We start from the raw sequence: 23,982 nt of genomic DNA, 5'->3' as shown, positions 1-23,982 counted from the left end.
GTAACCCCTAAAGCAATGTAAGATATTCCAAGTTCAAACAACGCTGCCGTTAGGTGCCAAAGGGTGTTCAACAAGTGGTCTGAGAAGAGGCGGAGACACACCAACATCTTCATTCCACTCCCATCGGTTTATACGGTAAGACCCTACTTTTCAACCCTCCGGCTCCGACAAGTTCCATTCCCAAAGCTGGAACTGGAGGAGAGGGGTGCAGGCAGAAAAGAGGTTGAGCTCCTGGGTTCCCAAAAAGAAAGAGGTTGAAAACTCACTATTTGAACATGAGAAGGTGACTACCTCCTCTCTCTGATTCCCACCTTACCCGACTCAATAGCACAGGTCTTGAAGCAGAGGATCGTTGGGATTCGGGCGGGGTGGGGCGGCAGGAAGGAAGGAGAGTGAGAGGGTGGGGCTACAAGGTACAGTAGCCAATGGGTGATGACAGGGGGGTTCACATCCCCTCCAGCCCTCCAATCTTTGAGCTTGAGGAACTGGAAACTCCAGAGGCCCAGAAACTTCTGAGATCTCTGCTCTTTCCAATTCACCGGACCCACCCCCAGAGTCCCACCCTCCACTGGTCGGGAGTGTCTGCTTTTTCTTCCTTTGTCACAGAAGCTTACATAGGGGCAACCTCTCTCTGGGCCTCAAGCAGAGTGAAATCCTGAGGTCTCCTGAACGTTTAAGGGAAACACATTCTCTGGATCTTCAGAAATCCCAAAAGCCTCCACCCACAGCCTCCATCCCCAGTGCACTGACTGGACCCCACCTTTTGAGAAGTGCTTCAGCTCAGTTATGGAGTCACTCCTCCCACAAGTTCTGAGAGACCTACTCAGTTTATCATCCACTAGACAAATTTATTTGATTTAGCCCTGTGGTAAAACCTGCCACGTCCTTTACCAAACAGATATGGGACCCTCATGGGCTCAGCAATACAATTTGGTAGCTCCCCAAGCTGGGTGTGTGTCGATTCACAGATATACAGTCCACTAACAGTCTTGGAACCTCTTTTAAAAAATAATTTTTAGACCAATGATAGGATTACCATGTCCCATCAGCAAGTGCATTAACATCCTTTCCATCTTTGTTGAAGCCACCATTTCCTGGGTTTCTCCTGGCTCAAGGCCAATCCTTGGATAAAGCAAGTCTAGAATTCTAGCATCTGAATTTGCCATGGCAAGGAGAGAGCTGGAACTCATGGCTCGACATCTGGCTCTCAAAAGAATGGAAGACTCCTGAGAGGAAGACTGAACATCTGAGACATTTATAGAAAAAAAAAAATCTGCTCACACCCAGTGCTTGGAATCCCAGTGGACTGATTTATTGACCAGCAGCATTACTCCTCCAGCTTCATTCCATGAGCTGGGTAGACCGGTTGAGAAGCAGGTTCTATAGGCATCACCAATGGCATACATAATGGGCATGTGTATATACTGAGGAAGAGGATGCGGAAAACACAATGAAAGTGGTAACCAGGGAGGATGGGGTCTATAAGGAGGATTGCAAAGCCAGGCAGGCCCCGTGAGCTCCCCCCAAAATAACGCCCGTACCCTTGGGAATAAAATCAGTTCCTTGTCCAGGGACATCAACAGTTGCAAGTTCGTATTAAGAGTTGCCTGTTAGATCTGTTTTGAGGGATATGTGACGTCAGTCCAAATTAATAAAGTTAGGAAGTCATACGACAGGTTGATCAGCAATTTGAACATCACCTTGTAGGATTTCCTCCTTTTGGACCTCTTTAATGGGTGTTAGTTGGACACTTAGGGGTAGGGGTTTGGGGGATAGGTCTGTCCCAGCTGGTGGAGTTGAAGGAATCCCATGGATGAGGCAATATATAAAATACGTGGGAATGGGGAGGATGACAACGAGTAAAAGGGCAAACATTCCGATCAGCCCCCATGATGGGTAATCTCGAATCACTTCTTTTGACTGTGGAGAGATGGGAAAGGGGTTTAGAGCATTGAAGTTCTCAGAAAAAGAAGGATTGTGGAAGGGAAAGGTGGAAGGGGAAGGAGGGGAACCTGGGCAGAGGATTAAGAGTATTCAGGGAATCAGAGAATGAGATGATAGAGTCTTCAGACCAAGAGTGGATAGAAAACCTGGCCCCCACTCCCTACAAAGGTCTGGGGTATGGGGAGGGAGGCTCACACTGCTTGAGTCCCAGGCCACATAGGTCTTGGTCTTCAGAGACAGTCGAAACAAACTAATCACAAACAGGATTAGCAGCATAATTGGAGACAGATAGGACCACAGCCAACGAATGATGGGGTAGATGGGATGGCCCCACAGGATAGCCAAGTCTGCAAAGAAACTGGAAGGAAGGGCCATGAGACTGTAGAAGGCCCAGCTGGGCCTTACCCAGTCTTGGAGGACAAGGCCAGCCCAACCTTAGCATCTTTCAAATATTCTACTTCACCTCCAAACCCTGCGCCAGCTTAAGCCTCATCTTCTTTCCCTTCTTCCTAGTCAGTCTTTCATCCCAACCCAAGAATTTTCAAACATTCCTCTGCCGCTCAAAAACCTTTCATGGTGCTCTCAGGATAAAGGCCAAGGCCAAGTCCCTTTCATTCATTCCATGAATATGAGAGTGTCAGTGATGTGCCAGGGACTCTTCTAGGTGCTAAGTATCCACAGTGAACAACACAGACCCCCAAAAAGGTAACACTCGACCTTCAGGGAGCTTTCCTTAGTTTCTTCCAGACTATGTATCCAGCCTCTACTGAATGTTCTCAATCTCAATAAATATATAAGTGGGGGTCCTTTGGCCTAGAATGCCCTTCTCTCTCCCTCTTTGTTTTAACTATTCATCTTCCCAGACTGTAGTCAACCATCTCTCATCTGGGATGCCTGTGCCAACTCTCGCATGCCACCAGATGTCCCTGCTACCTGTGCTATAGGCTCACCACCTTGTACTGGGATTGTCTGCTTATATGTCTTCCTCCTCGGAGTCTGCTCTTTGAGAGGAGGAACTTATTCTAATTTAATTGTATCCCAATACAAGGCTTTCCTGACACAAAGAAAGTCTCAAGAAGCATGTGTTGTGTGAGTTAATGAATGAGTGAACTGGCTCCAAGAACCACTACCACCAGACAATCCTGCCACCTGAACCTTCTGCCCTTGAATTATACCACTTGGATGACACCAGCCTGTTTAAAAGTCAGGCTTGGGACTTCCTTGTATTTTATGTGGATTTTCCCACTCTTCCTTCCACAGTTATATCTATTATGTCCCTGATTATCTTGTTTCCTCTTCTCTGGTAGCTCTTCCTTGCAGAATTAGACCATATCTCTCAGCCTACACTTCTACAGTCCTAGCCCAAGCCATCATTATCTTCCATTTGGAACATTACAATAGCTCCCAACTGCTCTCCTTGCTTCACTCCTGACTCCGCACAGTCTATTCACCACACACCAGTCACAGGTACCTTTTGAAAAACTAAATTTGATAGTGTCACTCCCCTACTCAAAACCTCCCAAGTGCCTCCTCTCTCATTCTGCATAAAAAGCTAAATCCTACCATGGTTTAAGAGGCCCTATATGATTTCCCATTACCTCTTTGGCTTCATCTCCAAACATTCTGTCCCAACCTCTTTGCTTTCCTTTTTGCTCAAAAACTCCAAGCATGATGCTTCCTCTTGCTTTGGTACTTACTGTTTTCTCTGCTGGGAAATGTCTCTCAAAATCTTGTCATGGTCCCTCCCCTCATTTCATTCAGTAGTCTGCTCAAATGTCACCATATCAGAGAGGCCTTCACTGCAGTCCTATCTAAATTAGCCCTCATACACACTCCCACTCCTGATTATCTTACCCTACCTTTTGATTTTCTGCTGTCAGTTATCACCAAATGACATTTTTATTTGTTCATTTGGTTACTGTCTGTCTCCACCACTAAGGATGGGGTGCTTGTTTTATTTAACGCTGTATCCCTAGTGACTAAAACAGTGCCCGGCACATATTAAGCACTCAATAAATATGTTAAATGAATGAATGAATAAAAAGGTTTCTCAGAAGACGCTGAAGTTAAGGGTCCTTACTTATGTCACTCTAGTTTAGTGAGAATAGAGGCAACAAGAAAAGGATCAACCTTCCCTATAGACCCAAGCTATCACCTCCTGGCATTACTGGGCCAGCTCACAGCCAAGTTTTCAAATATGATGATGATGATTATGGGGAGGACTGTCCAGTGGTCATTCAGCAGTATGATGTAGTAGATGCCTGAAGGTCGAGTGAAGAAGAGGCCACACAGGAACATAAGCATAAAGACACCCACTGGAGGAAACATTGAATTTGGATCAAGGTCAGAGGTCTGGCTGGGTGACAAGGGCTAAACAGAAGTCATAGACTAGGGTTGGATAAGAGTCTCAATGAATCAGGGTCATTGATGGGACTAGGGATAGTACCTGTAAAAGACTTTGTATATTTCTTGAAAGAAGAAAAGACGTCCTGGAGTGGAGTAATGATGCCCTGCATGATCCCTATCATGGTGCTCAGCCCCAGGGCCAACGACATCAGGAAGAAGATGAAGGACCAGAAGGAAGACCCAGGAATAAATGACATGGCTTCAGTGAAGGCCAGGAATACAAAGTTTGTGCTCTCCCTAATCTGTTAAGAGGAGAAAGGGCAGAAGTTAAAGTGAACTTGAACTTAAAAACGACAACAAAAATACAGACAAAGATACATTCTATCTTCCCCAGAAAATTCCCTAAAAGCCCTCAGTCACTGAGAAAATCAGATCTACAAGCTGACCCCCTAACATGGAAAACCAATCCACCTAGTATTATCCACAGGACAGAGTTCTACAAGCTGTAGTTCTTTGCATTACCAGCACCGCAGCTAACCCTGGTGCTTCTGGAATTTTTTTCTGGTGCTAACAAAAGCTGAAATTTCTGTTTTACAAAAGGCTTTGAGGAACTCTAGGCCCCACTCACCTATTTTTACTGACCTTCAAAAACTGCTTCTCCAAGTTGCACTCAGGCACATGGCTGAGGATCTTCCTCTGGATGGAGTGGGAAAGGCTGTTGAACCAGGAGGTGAAGATGGAGGTCGGGTTACCTTGCAGGTTTGGAGGGGGCTGGGCCTCAGGAGGCAGTATCCCCAGGGTTACCAGCTTCAAAAGTGTTTCAGTATTCCTGGGGATAAGGAGTTGAATCACATAGAACCATTTTGCTCTTTAGAAGATCACTTCATTTTTCCTTATTTTCAAGGTAAGAAAGGACATCACATTACTGATCTGGGTAAGTTAGAGCCTGGGATGAAACCTAGAAGCCATCCACCTTCAAGGTCATGAATTTGTATGAGCCTGGCTAATTTATGACCAAGGGAGGCGGGGGGTCCCAGGAGAAGCCTGTCCTATAGTCTTCTTGGGGACTCTGGGGTCCCTGCTCTAGTGATGGGGTCTCTTATTCACCCCCTACCTCTTCCTTTCTTAGATTAGTAGGTAAAAGTCAACTCTCTAAGCTTTGTACGACAGACTGTCAGGGAGCACTTACTTGGAGTATCACGTGCATCATCGTCCCGTGGAGTTGTACTATGTTGTGAGAAACTGCTTCTTGCACTTTTTGATCTGAGCCCAGCTCTCTAAACTTATCTTCCCACCATGACTCTCTGCACATTTTATAGTCTGGTCAGACTTAACTGCTTTCACTTTTAGGGCCAGCCATGTCTTCTCATGCCCAAGACCAACCCCACCACTGCCATCATTCTTCACTTGGGCTAATTTCTATAAATTCTTAAAAATTCAGCTCGTTGCTCTTTAAGAACTGCAATGGAAGTCTTGCCAAGACTTGCTGAAAACAGCAAAATGCAAGTAGCAGAGAAATAACTATAGTGTGATCACATTTTAGAAAATAAAATATTATATGTTCTTCTGGTAATAGGCAAGTTAAATACTTGGACCAAGCTTCTCACTGGAAATAACTTAAAAGTCTTAAAGATGTTTTTAATAATCTTCTTAAAAAATAAAAATGTTGGCAAGATAATAAGGAACTATAAGACAAAAATCAAAGTACAAACAAAAGCAGCAGGGAAAGGAGATGTCCAAAGCAATTTTGCCCCGAAGATTTATGTCGAATACAGCAAAGTGTACCTGAAGTTTCCAATTTAAAGTAATCTTTAGGAAATTAAAAGAGGATGGGGGTCAGATAAATTCCTGAAATGTCATGACCACAAGCCAGCTTACACTTGAACCCCCGTTGTCTCAAAAGCTCAAGCTAAGGACTGAGTTTTAAGTAGTCTCTTTCTAATGTCCCTATGCATCAAGTAGAAACAAAAGTCCTATCTGGGGGGAAGGCATAGCTCAAGTGGTAGAGTGCATGCTTAGCATGCACAAGGCCCTAGGTTCAATCCCCAGCGCCTCCTCTAAAAAGAAAAAATGAACTTAATCACCTCCTTCCCCCAAACTTAAAAAGAAACAATAATAGACAAAAAAAGTTTTTTAAGTCGTATCTGGATGGATACACTCTCCTCCTAGGCCTTAAAAAATTCCACCGGGGGGTGGGGAGGGTATAGCTCAGTGGTAGAGTGCGTGTTTAGCATGAAAAAGGTCCTGGGGTCAAGCCTCAGTACCTCCATTAAATATAAATAAAACAAACAAACAAACCTAATTACCTCCCTCAACCAAAAAAAAGTAAAAAGAAAAAATTTCTACAGATAATGGTCAAATAAAGAAATAGAACAGAGAGACAACAAAGCACAAAAAGACAAGACACCATGAACAATAACCATCAGAAACAACACAGTAAAAATGATCTAAAGTTACTTTTAAATACTAGAATTATCAAAGATTATAATATAACTAAGCTTACTATGCTTAAGTAATCAAAAACAAGCTTGGATATATTTTCAGGGAACAAGAAACTATAATTGACCCTGAAGATTTAAAAAAATGAAACAGAACCTCTTGAAATAAAAAATAAAATAAATGAGATTTAAAATTCAGTATGGATAATTCTACTTCCAGCCACAATGAAGTAACAGCGGCACAACTTACCCTCTCACTGTAAACAACTAGACAACTGGACAAAATTTATGAAACTGCTGTTTTCAGACATTAGACAACAGGCGGTTTAGGACTGTGAACCCTGAGAGAAGGGAAACAGATGAGGTATGGCATATAACTGCCTGGTTTTCTGCCTCAAGGCACATTCCAGTCTACAGAGCAAAGATCACAAGTAAAGCATGGCAGTCTCACTGAGTTAAGAAGATGGAGTTAAGGGAGGCCAAAGAAGCTGGAAGTTCCAAGGAAGAATTCTGGAGGAGAGGTAGCTATGAAGAAAAAGAATTCCAGAAATTCACATACAGTCTCTCAAGTCTTTGCTGAATTAAGATCCACAAATACAGGATGAAAATCCACAAGGCTATATAAAGAATCACTAGAAAACATCTAAGCTCTGTACAGGGTATTCAGTAGACAGTCCAGAAGGGCTGTGACTTCGCAATGGGGCTGAAGTACTCCTGGGGAAAAGACTACTCTAGACCCACCCTAATGAAGCTTAAAATCAAGCCTCAAAAGGATCAAACTGAACCGCGAGAAACATTACCTGCTACAATAAAGCTTAATGCTCATTAAAGGAAGGCAACAAAAGCCAGACACTCAAAAACATAAAATTCACAAAGTCCAGCATCCAGACAAAAATTCGTAAACAAATGAAGGAGGAAAATGTGACCCATAATCAATAGAAAAATCAGTAAATAAAACAGTAAATTAAATAGAGCAGTAAACGACATGATGGAATTAGCAATCAGGGATATTAAAACAGCTATTACAACTATGGTAAAGTACTTAAAGAAAAACATAAACCTAACAAGTAGAGAAATGGAAGATTTAAAAAAGAACCAGGGGGACTTTTAGAAATAAAAAATATAGTATCTGAAATGAAAAAATCCCAGATGAGATTAACAGCAGGTAAGACATGCCGGAAGGAAAGATCGATAAACCCAAAGAAATAGCAATAAAAACTATCTATACAAAAGGAAACACAGAGAAAATACTGAAAAAGAGGTAACAGAGACCCAATGACTTGCCAGACAACATCAAGCCTTCTAAAATAAATGCAACTGGAGTTCCAAGAAAAGAGAGGGGAGAGTATTTGAAAAATATTGGTCTAAATTTTTCCTAATTTGATAAAAACTGTAAATCCCCAGTTCCAAGAGTCTCAATGAACTCTGAACAGGATAAAAAGAAAGAAAACTGAAAGATGACCTATGATAATAAAGTTCCTGAAAAACAGTGAAGAAGAGAAAATCTTAAAAGCAGTATGAGAAAGAATAAGATACATCATAGGGAAACAAAGATAAGAATGAATGCAGGATGACTGAGACATCGTGCTGTGCACCAGAAATTGACACATTAACTGACTATACTTCAATTTAAAAAATTAAATTAAAAAAAAAGAATGAATGCAGGAGAGCCAACAGAAAGTATAAAAGCAAGATGGCAAAGTCACATCATTAAAATGCTGAAAGAAAAAAAAGTCAAATGAATTTTACACTGAAATATTCTTTCACTCTGAGTGCACTTCATATATTCATATATGGTTCATAACTAAAGGTAAAATAAAGATTTCTAGACAAACAAAAATTGAGATAACTCATTGCTGGCAGATCTGCATTATCAAAAAATGTTAAGAAATTTCTTAAATGAAAATGATACCAGATGAAACCTGAACCCACACAAGGGAATGAACAGTAGTGGAAATGAGAAATATTTGGGTAAATATAAGACAGATTTTTCTCACTTAAAAAGTTAAATATATTGATTATTTAAAGCAAAAATAGTAGCAATGTATTATGTTTATAAGGTGCTGAGGAGAAAATATGTGACAACAACAATACAAAGAACAGAATGAGGGAACAGAAGTGTATTGTTGTAATGTTCTTAAATTTTGTGTGAAATTATTTGAGATTATTTGAAAGAAGACTGTGATGAATCAAAGATGTATATTGTAAGCTCTAGAAAAACCACTAAACACATAAAACAGAGATATAGTGAGTAAGTCAAAAATGGAGATAGAAATGGAGTCCTAAAAATCCTTTTAAAAAAGTGTTCAAAATTGGTAGATACTGACAGGCATATGCAGAATAGATAAACAAGATTATACTGTATAGCACAGGGAAATATATACAAGATCTTGTGGTAGCTCACAGCGAAAAAAAAAATTGACAATGAATATATGTATGTTCATGTATAACTGAAAAATTGTTCTCTACACTGGAATTTGACACAACATTGTAAAATGACTACAACTCAATAAAAAATGTTAAAAAAAAAAGGAAAAAAATTTAAAAAATTAAAAAGCAATCTAATTAGGAAATGAGAAATAAAGCAACAAAGAAGAGATGGGACAAAAAGAAAAGAAGTAGCAAGAGAGCAGGCTTAAATACAATTCTATTGCTAATTACAACAAACATAAATGGCCTACATCATTAAAGAGTCCACAAACGATAAATGCTGGAGTGGATGTGGAGAAAAGGGAACCCTCCTACTCTGCTGGTGGGAATGTAGTTTGGTGCAGCCATTATGGAGATTCCTCAAAAAACTAAAAGTAGTTACCATATGATCCAGCAATCCCACTCCTGCGCATATATCCAGAGAGAACTCTAATTCAAAAAGATACATGCACTCCAATGTTCACAGCAGCACTATATACAATAGCCAAGACATGGAAGTAACCTAAATGTCCATCAACAGATGACTGGAAAAAGAAGTTGTGGTATATTTATACAAGGGAATATTACTCAACTGTAAAAAATAATGTCATTTGCAGCAACATGGATGGATCTGGAGATCGTCATTCTAAGTGAAGTAAGCCAGAAAGAGAAAGAAAAATACCAATTCCACTCATATGTGGAAGCTAAAAAAAAAAAAAAAGAAAGAAAATGAAGAAAGAGGACACTAATGAACTCATCTACAAAACAGAAACAGACTCACATACTAAACAATCTTATGGTTATCAGACTATTATTTATAAAAGAACATAAAACATGGAATCATTAGGGATAAACTTTGCAAAATATATACAAGACATGTTACATACTAAAACTTGCAAAATATTGCTGAGAGATGAAAGAACATGTAAATAAATAAGAGATACATACCATGTTTCTAAATCAGAAGATACAATATTGTTAATTGTTCATTCTTCCCAAAATGATCCACGCATTCAATACAATCTCAACTGACAGCAGAGCATAACTTTTTCTGTAAAAAACTGACAAGCTATTTCTAAAACTTACACAAGGGAAGTGGTCAAGAGGGAGAAGTAGGAAGACCCTGAGCTCGCCTCCTCCAATAGGCACATCAAAATTATAACTAATTATAACTAATTATAAGCAATTACTGATGAGAACAACATGAAGACTAGCAGAAAAGACAAAGACATAAAGAGCGAAACACAACAGGACAGGTAGGAGGAGCAGAGATGCAGTGTAATGAAGACCCATACCCCAGGGGAGGTGACTCAACAACCAGAGGATAATTATACTCCCAAAGGAGTGAGGGGTCTGAACCCCACATGGGGCTCCCTAGACCAGGGGTCCTGCACTGGGACAACAAGCCCCCAGAAAAGTTTGTCTTTGAAGGCCAGTGGGGCTTACTTTTTGGAGAGCCAGAGAGCTATGGGAAATAGACTCCACTGTTAGAGAGTACACACAAAATCTCATATACTCCAGGGCCCAGGACAGAAACAGTAATTTGAAAGGAGCCTGAGTCAGCCATTTGCTGATTTTGGAGAGCCTCCCAGAGAGGAAGGAAGTAATTGGGACTCACCCTGGGGTCACAGGCACTGGTAGCTGCCATTTTGGGGAGTTCATTCCACCACAAGGACACTGAAGTTGGTACGCTCCATTTTGGAATTCTCCCTCTAACTTATTAGTCCCAGGACCTGGATCCACCCACCAGCAAGTTGGCACCAGTCCTGGGATGCCTCAGGCCAAGCAGCTAGCAGGGTGAGGACCCAGTCCTACCAACCAGAGGGCCCAGGACCCAGCCCCACCTACCAGTGGCAGACACCAGCCCTGGGACCACCAAATCCCTGCAGTCAGCTGTGGCAAGACCAAGGCCACATGTCAATGGGCCAGCACCAACCCAAGGACCCCCTGGACCCCAGCCCCTCTAACCAGCAGGCTGACATCAACTCAAGAGCCCCCAGGGTCCTGTAGCCAGAGATCCCAGGACCCTACCAGTGGGCCAGCACTAGCCCTGGGAACCCCTGAGGCCCAGCCCACCCACCAGCAGGCCAATACCAGCCCTGGGACCACTAAAGACCCACAGCCAACCATGTCAAGACCCTGCCCAACACCAGTGGGCCAGCACCACCACAGCACACTCTGAATCCTGGGCCTCCCCAACAGCATGCCAACACCAGCTCTGGGACACTCTGACCCAGCAGCCAGCCATGTCAGGAACTGGCCCCTGCTACCAATGAGCCACCACTAGCCCTGGGCACTCCTAGGACTCCATAGCCATCTGCCTCATGACCTGGCCTCGCCCACCAGCAGCCAACAGCCTCTGCACAAGGTAGGGCCTAACAACCACCTGGACCAGGGTCCAGTCATGCCTACCAGCATGCCCAGAGTAGTCAGCCTGCTATATATATACAGCTATATATAAACTTCATGATAATCACAAAGTAGTAATCTATAATAGATACACACACACAAAGGAGAAAGGTATCTAAACATAAAAGATAGTCATCAAATCACTACAGCAAAAGGAAAAAGAAACAAAAAATAACTACAAAACAACCCCAAAACAATTAATAAAATGGTAGTAAGTACTTACCTATCAATAACTACCTTAAACGTAAATGAACTAAATGCTCCAATCAAGACACGGAGTGGCTGAATGGACACAAAAACAAGATCCATATATGTGCTGCCTACAAGAGACTCACTTCAAATCTAAAGACACAAAGAGATTGAAAGTGAGGGGTTGGAAAAAGGTATTCTATGCAAATGGAAACAAAAAGAAAACCAGGGTAGCAACACTTGGATCAGACAAAATCAATTTTTAAAAAAGACTGCAGAAGAGACAAAGAAGGACATTATATAATAATGAGAGATCAATCTAAGAAGAAGATATAACAATTGTAAATAAATGCACCTAAATACATAAAGCAAATATTAACATACATACAGGGAGAAATTGACAGTTAACACAAAAAATAGTCAGGGACTGTAACACCCTACTTACTCAATGGACAAATTATCCAGAAAATATAAGGAAACCTGACCTTAAATAACACATTAGACCAGGGGCTTAACAGACATATAGAGAACACTCCATCCAAAAGCAGAATACATATTCTCTTCAAGTGTACATGGAACATTCTCCAGGATAGATCACATGCTAGGCCACAAAACAAATCTCAGTAAATTAAGAAGACTGAAATCATATCAAATTTTCTGACCATATTATGAGACCAGAAATCAACTACAAGGGAAAAAACTGCAAAAAAACACAAGCACATGGAGGTTAAACAATCGCTATTCAACAACCAGTGGGTCACTGAAAAAATTAAAGAGGAAATCTTATAAAAACATCCGGAGACAAATGGAAATGAATACACAATGTTCCAAATCTATGACAAAGGAGGCAAGAATATACAATGGGGAAGAGATAGCCTTTTCAATAAATGCCACTGGGAAAACTGGATAATCACATGCAAAAGAATCAAACTGGACTACTTTCTCATATTATATATAAAAATAAACTCAAAATAGATTAAAGACTTAAATGGAAGACTTGAAACTATTAAACATCTAGAAGAAAACAGGCAGTACACTCCATCAATCTTAATATATTTTTGGATATATCTTCTCAGGCAATGAAAACAAAAGCAAAAATAAACAAATGGGACCTAATTAAACTTAAAAGCTTTTGCACACTGAAGGAAACTATCAGTGAAACAAAAGGCCACCTACTGAATGGGAGAAGATATTTGCAAATGATATATCCAACAAGAGGTTAGTATCCAAAATATACTGATAACTCATAAATCTTGACATTAAAAAAATTTTTTTTAATGGGCAGAGGACCTGAATAGATATTTTTTCCAAAGAAGACATACAGATGGACAACAGGCACATGAAAAGATGATCAACACCACTAATCATTAGGGAAATGCAAATCAAAACTGTAATATCATCTCACACTCGTCAGAATGGCTATTATCAAAAAGACAACAAATAACAGACAAGAATGTGAAAAGAAGTAAACCTTTATACATTGTTGGTGGGAATGTAAATTGGTGCAGCTACTATGGAAAACAGTACTGAGATTCCTCAATAAACTAAAAATAGAACTACTATATGATCCAGCAATTCCACTCTTGGGTATTTAGCCAAAGAAAACAAAAACACTAATTTGAAAAGATATAGGCACCCCTATGTTCATTGCAGCATTATTTACAATAGCCAAGGTATGGAATCAACCTAAGTGCCCATCAAGAGATGAATGGATAAAGATGTTATATATATAATATATATATTATATATATATATTATATATATATCATAAAAAGAATGAAATCTTGCTATTTGCAGCAACATGGATGGACCTAGAAGGTATTATGCTAAGTGAAATAATCCAGACAGAGAAAGACAAATACTGTATGAGTTCACTTATACATGAAATCCAAAAAAAAAAAAAAAAAAAGACTAAACAGAAACAGAGTCATAGATACAGATTCATAGATACAGAGAACAAACAGGTGGCTGCTAGAGGGGAAGGGATGAGGAAGAAGAGAAATAGGTGAGGGAGATTAAGAGGTACAAACTTACAGTTACAAAATAAATGAGTCACAAGCATGAAATGTACAGTGTGGAGAATACAGCCAATAATTATGTAGTATCTTTGTGTGGTGACAGATGATACCTAGACTTATGGTGATCATTTTGAAATGTAGAGAAAAAAGAATCACTGTGTTGTGAACCAGGAATTAACAGTTTTGTAGGTCAATTATACTTCAAAAACAAACATATGCATAGAAAAAGAGATTAGATTTGTGGTTACCAGTGGCAGGTGTAGGGGGAGGAAGAATTGGGTGAAGGTAGTCAAAAGGTACAAACTTCCAGTTATAAGTACTAGGATGGACTGAGTAAGAGGTGAGATGGTGAACTTAAAGAAAATGGAAGACAGAGAAAATCGTATTTTAAAATATAATGAACAGAGCCTCAGGGACTTGTGGGACAATAACAAAAAGTTTAACACACATACATATAATTAGAGTTCCAAAAGAGAGGGAGAGAATGAGGCAAAAAAAATATTTAAAGGAAGAATGACAGTTAAGTTCTCAAATTTGGTGAAGAATATGAATTTACAAATTTATGAAGCTCAGCAAATCCAAGCAGGATGAATATTTTAATATATTCACATCAGAAACTACAGAGTTGAGATGCACATTCCACCCTGCCTCTACTTAATGCAACTGAAAGCCCTACACAGAATATATGGAAAGACTCTGAAAAGTAAGTGGTAGCAGGCAGCTTGGGGAAGGAAAATTGAATTCAAAGTATCACCAAATTAGCAGCGAGCTTACAATAATTTTTCCCTATAGTATCTCCTGGTCTGGACTCAAAAGGAGCTTGAAACCCAGAACTGTGCATCAGGTATATGTTCTAACAGAAGCCCTATATTTCTGGTCTAAGGAATAGGTAAGAGGCCTCACATCTCACAGAGAATGGGAAAAATCCCCTGATTTTTCTTTTTTCTGTTTATCACACATGTCAGACAATCCTGCAGCAACAATGGTGGCTACGGCAATGGTGGCTGGACAAGTACATATACCTCTAAACCCTCCTCTGACCATATAAACTGTGGTTCCAAGTACATGGATAAGGGAAGAAAATCTCTGTTATTTTTTTTTTCTATTCTCTTCAGTGTGCAGACACTGGAGGCAGACACAGTTGATAAAGTGGGTAGCAGAGCAGGGAAACTAAAGCCCTAGTTTTCCAGGCAGAAAGACAGGTAGTGGGGCTTCTAAGAGCTGGAAAGTATCTGGGAGACTTCAGGCAAGAGGGAGCTCAAGAAAGGGATCCCATAAAGTGTTATATGAAATCCTGGGCAGCCTATGATTATATCTGACCCTAAACACCATTCCAAAGACTTTGAAAACTGAATTGACATTGGACCCACAGCCCAGAGAAGATGGGAAGATGGGTAGAAACTTATAACCCAAATCTAACTGGGGCAGTTGCCTCCTAAAACTAAAAAAAAAATCAACATTTTCCAAAGAATATAAAAATTCATTTCTCTTATATATATATATATATTCATTTCTCTCATATTTAAAATATGTCTCACATATATTTAAAATAACCAGAGTACAATACAAAATTACCTGATATATAAAGACCCCAGGAAAATCTCCATATGCTACAAGAAAAAAGATAATCAATACACAACAACCAGAAAATGACACAAAAGTTTTAACTGTCAGGCTTCAAAGCAGCTGTTATAGGGAGGGTATACTCAGTGGTAGAGCGCATGGTTAGCATGCAAGAGGTCTTCCATTTAATAAACAAATAAACAAACCTCATTATCTCCCCCCACCTGCCAAAAGAAAAAAGAAAAAAAGCAGTTATTATAATCATACTATGAGAAGTCAGAGCAAACATACTCTTGAAACAAATGGAAAGACAGACTATCAGCAGACAAAAGGTATAAGAAAAATACTAAGTGGAAAATTTTATGACTGAAAATATAACAAATTCACTTGATTGGCTAAATAACAGAATGAATATGACAGAGGAGTCAGTGACTTTGAAGAAAAATCAATAGGAAGCATCCAATATGAAAAACAGACAGGAAACGCAGTGGGGGAAATATACAGAGCCTCAGAAACCTGTGGACAATAGCAAAAGGCCTATGATCTGTGTCATCAGAGTCCAGAATGAGTTGAAAGAGTGCAGTGCAGAAAAAAATATTTGGAGAAATAACAGCTAAAAATTTCCTGCATCTGGCCGAAGTCATAAAGCTTTAGATTTAAGAAGCTCAGCGAATCTTAAACAGGATAAATCCAAAAAGCCTACACCCAGGCACATTAAAATCAAACAAGTGAAAACTAAACATAAAAAAATCTGAAAGCAGCCAGAGAAAAATGACACATTACATATAGGGGAACAATTTGAATGACTACAAGTTTCTCATCAGAAATGGAGACAAGAAGAAAACAGTACCTTTTTTAAGTGCCGAAAGATGTGGACTGTCAACCCATAATTCCTTCAAGAACTGAGGGTAAAATAAAGGCATTTTTAGATGAAGGAATCTGAAAAAATGCATTGCCAACATACCTGTAATGTAAAGAAATGCTAAAAATTTTTTCAGATGGGATGGAAACAATACTGGAGGGAAAATTCAAACTTCAGAAATGAAGCAAGGGCAACAAAAATGGTAAGTATTTAGGTAAATGTAACAGGATACTCTTTAAGTTTCATCATATGCATGTCAGTTGAAAGCAACTATGTCAGTTTAAAGTAAAAAGTTATAACATTGTTTGATGGGGTTTTTAATGTAGGTACATATAGTACATGGTAACTGTAACACAAAGAGGGGAGGATAAGGGGTCCTATATAAGATTTTACATATCAAAGTGGTAAAATACTAACTTTAATCAGACTTTAAAAGTTTAGTGCATACTTTTGTTGTCTTCTCATTGAGTTGAAAAATTCCTTTACATATTCTGAATACACATACAGTTGACCCTTTAACAATACGGGGGTTAGAGGAGCCAGCCCTCTGCACAGTTGAAAACCCACACATAACTTACAGTTGGACTCCTGTATTTGCAGTTCCTCTGTATCTGGCTCCATATCCATGGATTCAGCCTACTGCAGGTCATGTAATACTGTAGTATTTACTATTGAAAAAAATAGTTCAAACCTGTGTTGTTCAAGGATCAACTGTGTATAGAATATATGAATTTCTCCAATTTTGTGATATATATTTTTATTATCTTTTTTTGTTCCTTCCTATTTTTTCATTTTGTTTTTTCTGTTGTTGTTTATTTTTACAGATTTATTTATTCATTTATTTAAACGGAGGTGCTGGAGATTGGACCCAGGACCTCATGCATGCTGAGCATCTTTATTATCTTAATTGTACCTTTCAAAGGCAAAATGGTTTTCATTTTTATGGTGTCTAATTATTAACTATAACAAGGGCTTACCTACTGAGAGGCAATGAGAACTCTGAAGAATAGAGGAATAGCAGACACAGAGGACAGGAGGTAATACCACTGGGCCTAAGGCAGACTATTAAGAAAGGAATGAATGTGGAAGAGTGATCCCAGGACATTTTGTCAAATTTTTAAAAAATAAAAAACAAGAATATACACAATATGCTATCTTCTGTGTAAGAAAGAAGGGTAAATAAGAAAATACACAGAACTCTACTTAGTTTTACAAATACCAGAAAGAAAAAAACAAAAAAATAATGAGTTTCCTACAGGGGATGGGTGGGAGATTAGGTTGAAGTGATGGTGGGGGAGTGATATTTCTGAGTATTTTTTTGTATAATTGTCTCTTTTAAAACCATTATTTTTTTGAAACCATATTAATGTTTAATAAAAAATAAAGTTTAGAGGGACAGTGAAATGTCATATAAACAGAAACAAATGAACATAACAATATTTCACATGAATAACACAACCATACTGAATGAAGGAAAAAAAAAACCTAGCCCACGTCATTTTTGAACACAGCATTTTGAATGTAAAATTCAAAATAAAGACAAAAAGTTGCAACAAATACTGAAATCTGGGATTAGGATACTTTTACAACAGTACAGGCAAGCAATTCTGTAACTGTATTCTGTGTATTCTACTATCAGGATTAAACAAATGGGTATGTGTGAGTGAGAGGCAGGCAGGCAGGCAGATGGAGAGACAAAGAGAGATCATTATAATCCTATCAGTACTGTGGAAAGTAATTTGACATTATCTAGTGAAGCTAAAGATATGTGGTAGATTGAAGAAACATGGTCATAGTATTTTGCAGCTCCTCCCATCAAGAGGTAAAGTCTATTTTCCCACTCCTTGAATCTGGGATGGCTTTGTGACTTCCTTTGACCAAAGAAATGTAACAGCAATGACAATGGGAGCATCCCCATGCTTATTAGGCTTCAAGACATTTTGCTGATTCCACCTTTATTCTCTGTGAGCTGCCAAATGAGGAAGCCCAAGCTAGCCACACAGTGAGGCCTCTTGGAAAAGAACAGGCCTTGCTGACCTGCCAACTGACTGTAAGCAGAGTGAGCTCAGCCAACACCATATACAGCAGAGCAGTGCAGTTACAGCTGGCCCCAGCTGAATGCAGACATGGGAGTTAACCCATCCATGCCCAACAGAACTTTCCAGCCAACCCACAGAACTATGAGGAAATAATAAAGCATTGTTATTTTTGGCCACTTAACTTTTGGAGTGATTTGTCACACAGTAATAGATAACTATGCCCCAACAATCTCATTAATACTTATATACCCTAGAAAAATGTGTACATATATAGTACACCAGGAACATGTATAAGAATGTTTAGAGCAACATTGTTTTAATAGCCAAAAACTGGAAAGACTCCAGATGTCCACCAATAGTGGAATGGATAAATAAATTGTGGTATGTTCATATACTGGAACATTATACAGCTTAAAAAGCAGACTAGAGGTACACACAACAATACGGATGAATCTTTCAAACATATGTTGAATGAAAAAAGTAAAAAACAAAAGAATACAAAAAGAATGTATATGTAAATGAACAAATTAAACTACATAAATGGACATAATAAACTACACTGCTTTATATAAGTGTTCAAATTAAACTACATTGCTTAGATATGCATACATATAATGAAATGTAAAGAAAAACAAAGAACTAATTATACAAGTCAAGATAATGGTTAGGGAGGAAAGAGGTTGTAATGAGAGCTACATGGAGAGCTTCTAAGGTCATCCTAGTTCTTACCATGGGTGATGTTTATTTTATAGCTCTTTAACTGCACATTTTGTTTTATGTATGTTCCTGTATGTATATAATACATCATAATTAAATGTTTTTAAGAAACATTTAAAATACCACTATACTCCCACCAGACTGGCCAAATTTTTAAAGTTCAACCAAGTTTAATCAAGTGTTATGTAGAAAGTGACATACATGGAATTGTCACCCATCATAAACCATGTTAAAAATCAGACAACATATGTTAAGACTGAAGGTGTGCCAACCCTACCCAGCAATTCCATTCCTACATCTGTACATCAGAGAATTCTTGCATGTGTGCATATGTATATGCCCAGCCTTCTTCTAGAAGAAAATAGTGGTTATCTGCATGGGTTAGGATTACCAGGGGAAAAGTTCAGCTTAGGTCTGCCTCCTCTGGGAGTAATTCTCTGAGTATCTCCGGCAGAATGAATGGCTCTGTCTTCTGTCCTCCCCATTACTCCTGCTGCTGGTTCTCATGCATTTATGATTGTATGATTAAGCATCTATAATTCCCCTCCCCTCCTCTCTCCAAAACTGAAAACCCAGTGAAGGCAAGGACTGTGGTCTGATTCACCTGTCCAAGTCTCTGTGGTAGACAAGGAGTACTTTCTAAATGTCTGATGGATTTTTTGAAATTAATACCTAAAGAATTAAAAAAACAGGGGTGAGCAGACAACAAAGGCTCTAGTTTTGAGAGTCCTTTTGGGGTTTAAGTATGATAGATTGACAGAGATCCCTAAATTTAGGAGTGGGCAGTAAAGAATGAGGGCATTCAGGAAGTGGAAGGTTCTCCAGATGGCTGTAGTCTTGGATGCTGTCTGGGACTAGAGTAACCCTGAATGTTTGCATATCTCTGTGGTGGTATTTGAAGGTAGACAGTTGGCAATCTCTGAGTTTAAAGATTTCTAGGGCTAGAAAAGGGCTCTGAGAAGGATAACATGACAGAGATTCTACTGTCTCTGTTTTTCACTATAGGGGAAAGTAGAGGCATGCAAGAACACCTGAAGTTGAGATGGGTGAATGTGGGTCTTTGTAGCTACTTTAAGGTTAGGTTCTCTGGATTTTGTAGTTCCCTGGGGCTGGGACCCTCAACTAAGAAGCTGGCCTTACTTCTCACTGCAGTGGTGCGTGATGACTGTGGCCCAGAAGCCCAGGACAGAGAAGATAAAAGGTGTGACAAGCAGCATGGTGATCAGGTTAATCACAGCCACAACAAAGGCATCACTGAGACAGTTGTTGGATGGTTGCATGTGTGAGGATACGGAGACAATGGCGCCAAAGCCGAGGCCCAAGGAAAACAAGACGTGGTTCCCTGCTCGGCACCACACGTTCACGTTGTACATACTCGATATCTGAAAGGGAGAAGAGAAGTATAAGAGGAGATGTCAAAGGAGAGGAGAACCTTAACAGAAATGGGGATGAGGGGACACAGAGGGAGCTGATGAGGAAAGGACGCCCTAACAATAGACAAGAGGTGTCCTCTAAGGCCTGATAGGGGAGTGAGAAGATATACCTTACCTCGGCAACTGCCAAATATTGAAGGCCATTTACTGCCCCCTCCAGCAGTAGACTCCGGATAAGGAAACAGAGGATGATGAGATAGCTAGCTGATACCAAGACACATATTACCTGAATTGAGAGTGGGACATGGCATGTACCAATGGGAGTCAACCAACAGTCAGAAGGGATCAAAAGTTTTGAGACAGAAATAAGGAAGAGTTAGAAGACAGTTTTCAGCAGGGGTCAGGGGTTATGGGGGTAAAAGGCCAGAGGGAGTGAGAAATTAGGAGATCAAAGAGTGACAATGTTAGGTTAGGGTCAAAGCATCTGAGAATGTTAAGGAATCAAAAAATTATGGCTCACCTTCCCGATGGACTTGAGGCCATTAATCATGAAAGCACCAAGAACACACAAGGACATGAATAAGGGCAGGCTCAGACTGAAGACTGGTGGCCCCCCATCCTCAATTCTGTCTGAGGCCATCAAAGTCATCCGGTACCAGAAGTACAGGGAAGGCGTTGTCTGTGCACATTCAGGATCTGAGGGGACCTGGCTCTGGACATGCCTGCCAGACAGGGTGACCCTCCCCTCTTCTTTAGCCCCTCCCCCACTTCCCTCACCTTCTTCCCCCTCCCACTTCTTCTTCCTTCCGCTATCTTCCTCCCCTTCTTTATCGCTCCTCATTCCTTCCTCCTCTTCCAAATTCCCTTCCACCTCTCTGTTTCCCCACTTCTCATCTTTCACTTCCTCCTCACCAAAGCCACTGGAGTTCTTCATTAAGGGACATTTCTCCCACGGAAGGGGAAACTGGAAGGACTGGCCCAAGTAGAAGAGGGTCCAGGCATTGATCACATTCAAGTACAAGCTGGTGATAAAGCACACCTGGGGGCCAGGGAGGAGAAGGTTGGAGAGGAAGTGTGGGGACAGGAAAGAGGAGGGGATTTGACAAAGGACTGAGGAACTGAAGGGACTTGACCCATGGAAGTGAAGTGGGACCCATTCCAGGACAAGGGTTGGGATAAGGACGGGGTGTAAACAGTAGGCCTGGGCAGCCCAGGACTCCTCACCATGAAGCTGGTATATCCTACACCCCCAATCCAGGGGCTGATGACCTTCCATACACCAATGTTACCCTGACGCAACTTCTGACCAGCTGCCATCTCCAGGAAGAGGAGAGGAATCCCAAGCAAGAACAGCAAAAATAGGTAGATGACTAAAAAACTGCCTGTATAGGGGATTCAAGGAGGGGCTCTTAGAACAATCTGGCTTTTTAGTGCCTGGACTTCTTCGCAGGTCCAGGAAAACATGTTCCCCACCAGTGACCTCCCTCAGGGCGACAGGCATCAGGGATCAACTGTTTCCACATCCCTCGCAGTCCCAGATGTCCAGTCCTTTGGTCCCCAATTCCTGGAAGACCCAGCTACCTAGTTTTCACCCCCACCCCTGATCCAGGCTTCTAGCCCCACCATCCTCATGTTCAGATATTCTGCACCTCTACCCCTCTCATGATCCTTGATGTTCAGGCACCTGGCTCTTATCCTGCTCAGAGTACCAAGTCTCCAGCCTCTAGATCCCAGAGACCTTAGAGTTTGAAGCCTAGACAGGCCTCCATCCTGCTAGCCCCTTGTGGATCTATGATTCCTGGTACCCAGACTTACAGCCTCCGCTGTGAAGCCACAGGAAGGTAAAACGCCAGAGATTGCCTGGCCTCACGGCATAGCCCGCCTGGGTCAGGATGTACTCAGCCTTGTTGGACCAGAGTGGATGGGTAAGGAGGACCTCATTCTCTTCCTCCTGTGGCACCTGAACATTCTCAGGTAAGAGCTCCTGTTTCATGACTGGGGCACCTCCCATGTCCAGTGAGGTTTGCTTGGGTTGGCTGGCCCTGATCTGAGCCTCGCAAGCCTGAGTCTCCCAGGCCTGAGCCCTCGCAGCCCGGGCCTCCAAAGCCTGAGCCTCTGAAATCCAGGCTATCATAGACCAGGTTCCTGGGCCCTTGTCTTCCAAAATTTGGCTTTCTGAGAAACTCTCAGCAGATGAGGCTTTTGCAAGTGAAGATTCTGAAGCCTGGGCCTCTAACTTCATTCCAGGCAGATTCTCAGGAGCAGCTTCAATTTTTTCAAGGGAGGGTTTGCCTTTCTGAGTAGACCTTAAGGACACCAAAAACTAGATTTTAGATTCTAGAGTCAAGAAATGACTGAGCTCCAAAATAATCCTCAACACCTCCTTAAAGCAAAATTTAATTTCTGTCCCTACTGCCACTGAACTTCAAAGCACAAAAAAATCTCTTAATAAGTTTTACTTCTTTGAAACTCTTTAGTGCAAGGGATACAGGGTAGAAATAGCCAAGCTAATAGTTCCGAATACCATCACAGCATTTCTGAAAACTTTGAGGTATACTTCCTACAGAGGGAAGTTCCATTTATAGTGGGCTTTTAAATCAAAGAAATTAATTTAATACTAAATCTTCCTTGTAAACCAGCCTTAGGAAAGTTGTTTTACTTCTCTGAGCTTTCTTAGCTATAAAACACTCAGGTCTCCGCTCAAATATCACCTCACCAGAGATGCCTTTCCAGCCAACCTATCTAAAATAGCAGCTACCTACCCACCACTCTCCCCATCCTACTCACTTTTATCTTCTTTCATAGCATCTCTCACCATCTGATGTGGCTATCTATTGACTGCTTATCTAGTTATTGCCTAATCCCCCTTCCCCACTGCTCTATCCCCAGGAAGAGGACGGTGCTCTACCTCATATTTGGGGCCACTCTCCTCTCTGTTCTCTGTGCTTCCGCCACTCTGATCTTTTGTTAGCTCCTCAAATGCTCTACAATAGAATAGGCAAGGATTGTGCTGAAAAAGAAAAGAAAAAAAAAAGGATGTGGAAGAGGGGAAGAGAAAGAGAACTGGAGTTTTTGTTCAGAAGAAGGACCGTGCCACCCAAAAGCAGAGGCAGCAGATGGGTGCCAAGGCAGCACAGGCACAACTGGGTCACAGGAATAAATCACTTGTGAGACACACTGTTTCCAGAGAGTTTCTCAGTAGCTCAGGAAATGACTATACTTCAATGATAGGTTAAAAAAACAAAACTCAGGTATAAATTTCTATCTTTAGTTCTCTCTCTGCTACATTCAAAAATGAAATGAAAGAAAAGACTGAAAGGAAATACATTAATATATAGAAGATAAGAGGATAATAGGTATTTTTACATCTCTCTCTCTCTCTCTCTGATTTTAAATTAGCTTAGTAAACTAACTAAAAAAAGTGTTACTTTGATAATCAAGAAAAACATGTATCAATAAGTAAAAATTAAAAATAAAAAGATGATACTGGACACAGAAGTCAGATTGAAGGATACCCCATCAGCCAAAACTGGGACAAAATAAATAAAATAATAGTAACAGATGAGAACTCACAGAATAAAATAACTAAAAATCCATAGTGACATAAATAAGAAAAAGGAAAATCTCTTCCTTACAGTAAAATGCTAACTAATAAATATATAAGGAATGATGAAA

General features: G+C 40.4%; 1 protein-coding gene across 1 annotated transcript; it reads right to left on the bottom strand.

Annotated features, from left to right (window-relative positions):
• Positions 1 to 1,168: 1,168 nt before the first annotated feature.
• On the bottom strand, positions 1,169 to 23,316 carry SLC6A16 (solute carrier family 6 member 16). Its single transcript, XM_032485555.1, has 11 exons — positions 23,216 to 23,316; positions 22,123 to 22,613; positions 21,532 to 21,689; positions 20,828 to 21,346; positions 20,483 to 20,593; positions 20,075 to 20,316; positions 4,933 to 5,119; positions 4,391 to 4,592; positions 4,100 to 4,259; positions 2,140 to 2,302; positions 1,169 to 1,920 (listed from the first exon to the last, which is right to left on the bottom strand). The coding sequence occupies exons 1-11, from the start codon at positions 23,218 to 23,220 to the stop codon at positions 1,666 to 1,668; spliced, it is 2,493 nt and encodes an 830-aa protein (XP_032341446.1). The 5' UTR covers positions 23,221 to 23,316; the 3' UTR covers positions 1,169 to 1,665.
• Positions 23,317 to 23,982: the final 666 nt, after the last annotated feature.

This window comes from Camelus ferus, chromosome 9 (genome assembly GCF_009834535.1).
Source record: "Camelus ferus isolate YT-003-E chromosome 9, BCGSAC_Cfer_1.0, whole genome shotgun sequence".
NCBI classification, from domain to species: Eukaryota; Metazoa; Chordata; class Mammalia; order Artiodactyla; family Camelidae; genus Camelus; species Camelus ferus.
Note: the sequence above shows the minus strand (reverse complement) of the source record. Positions and strands in the feature narration are given on the sequence as shown.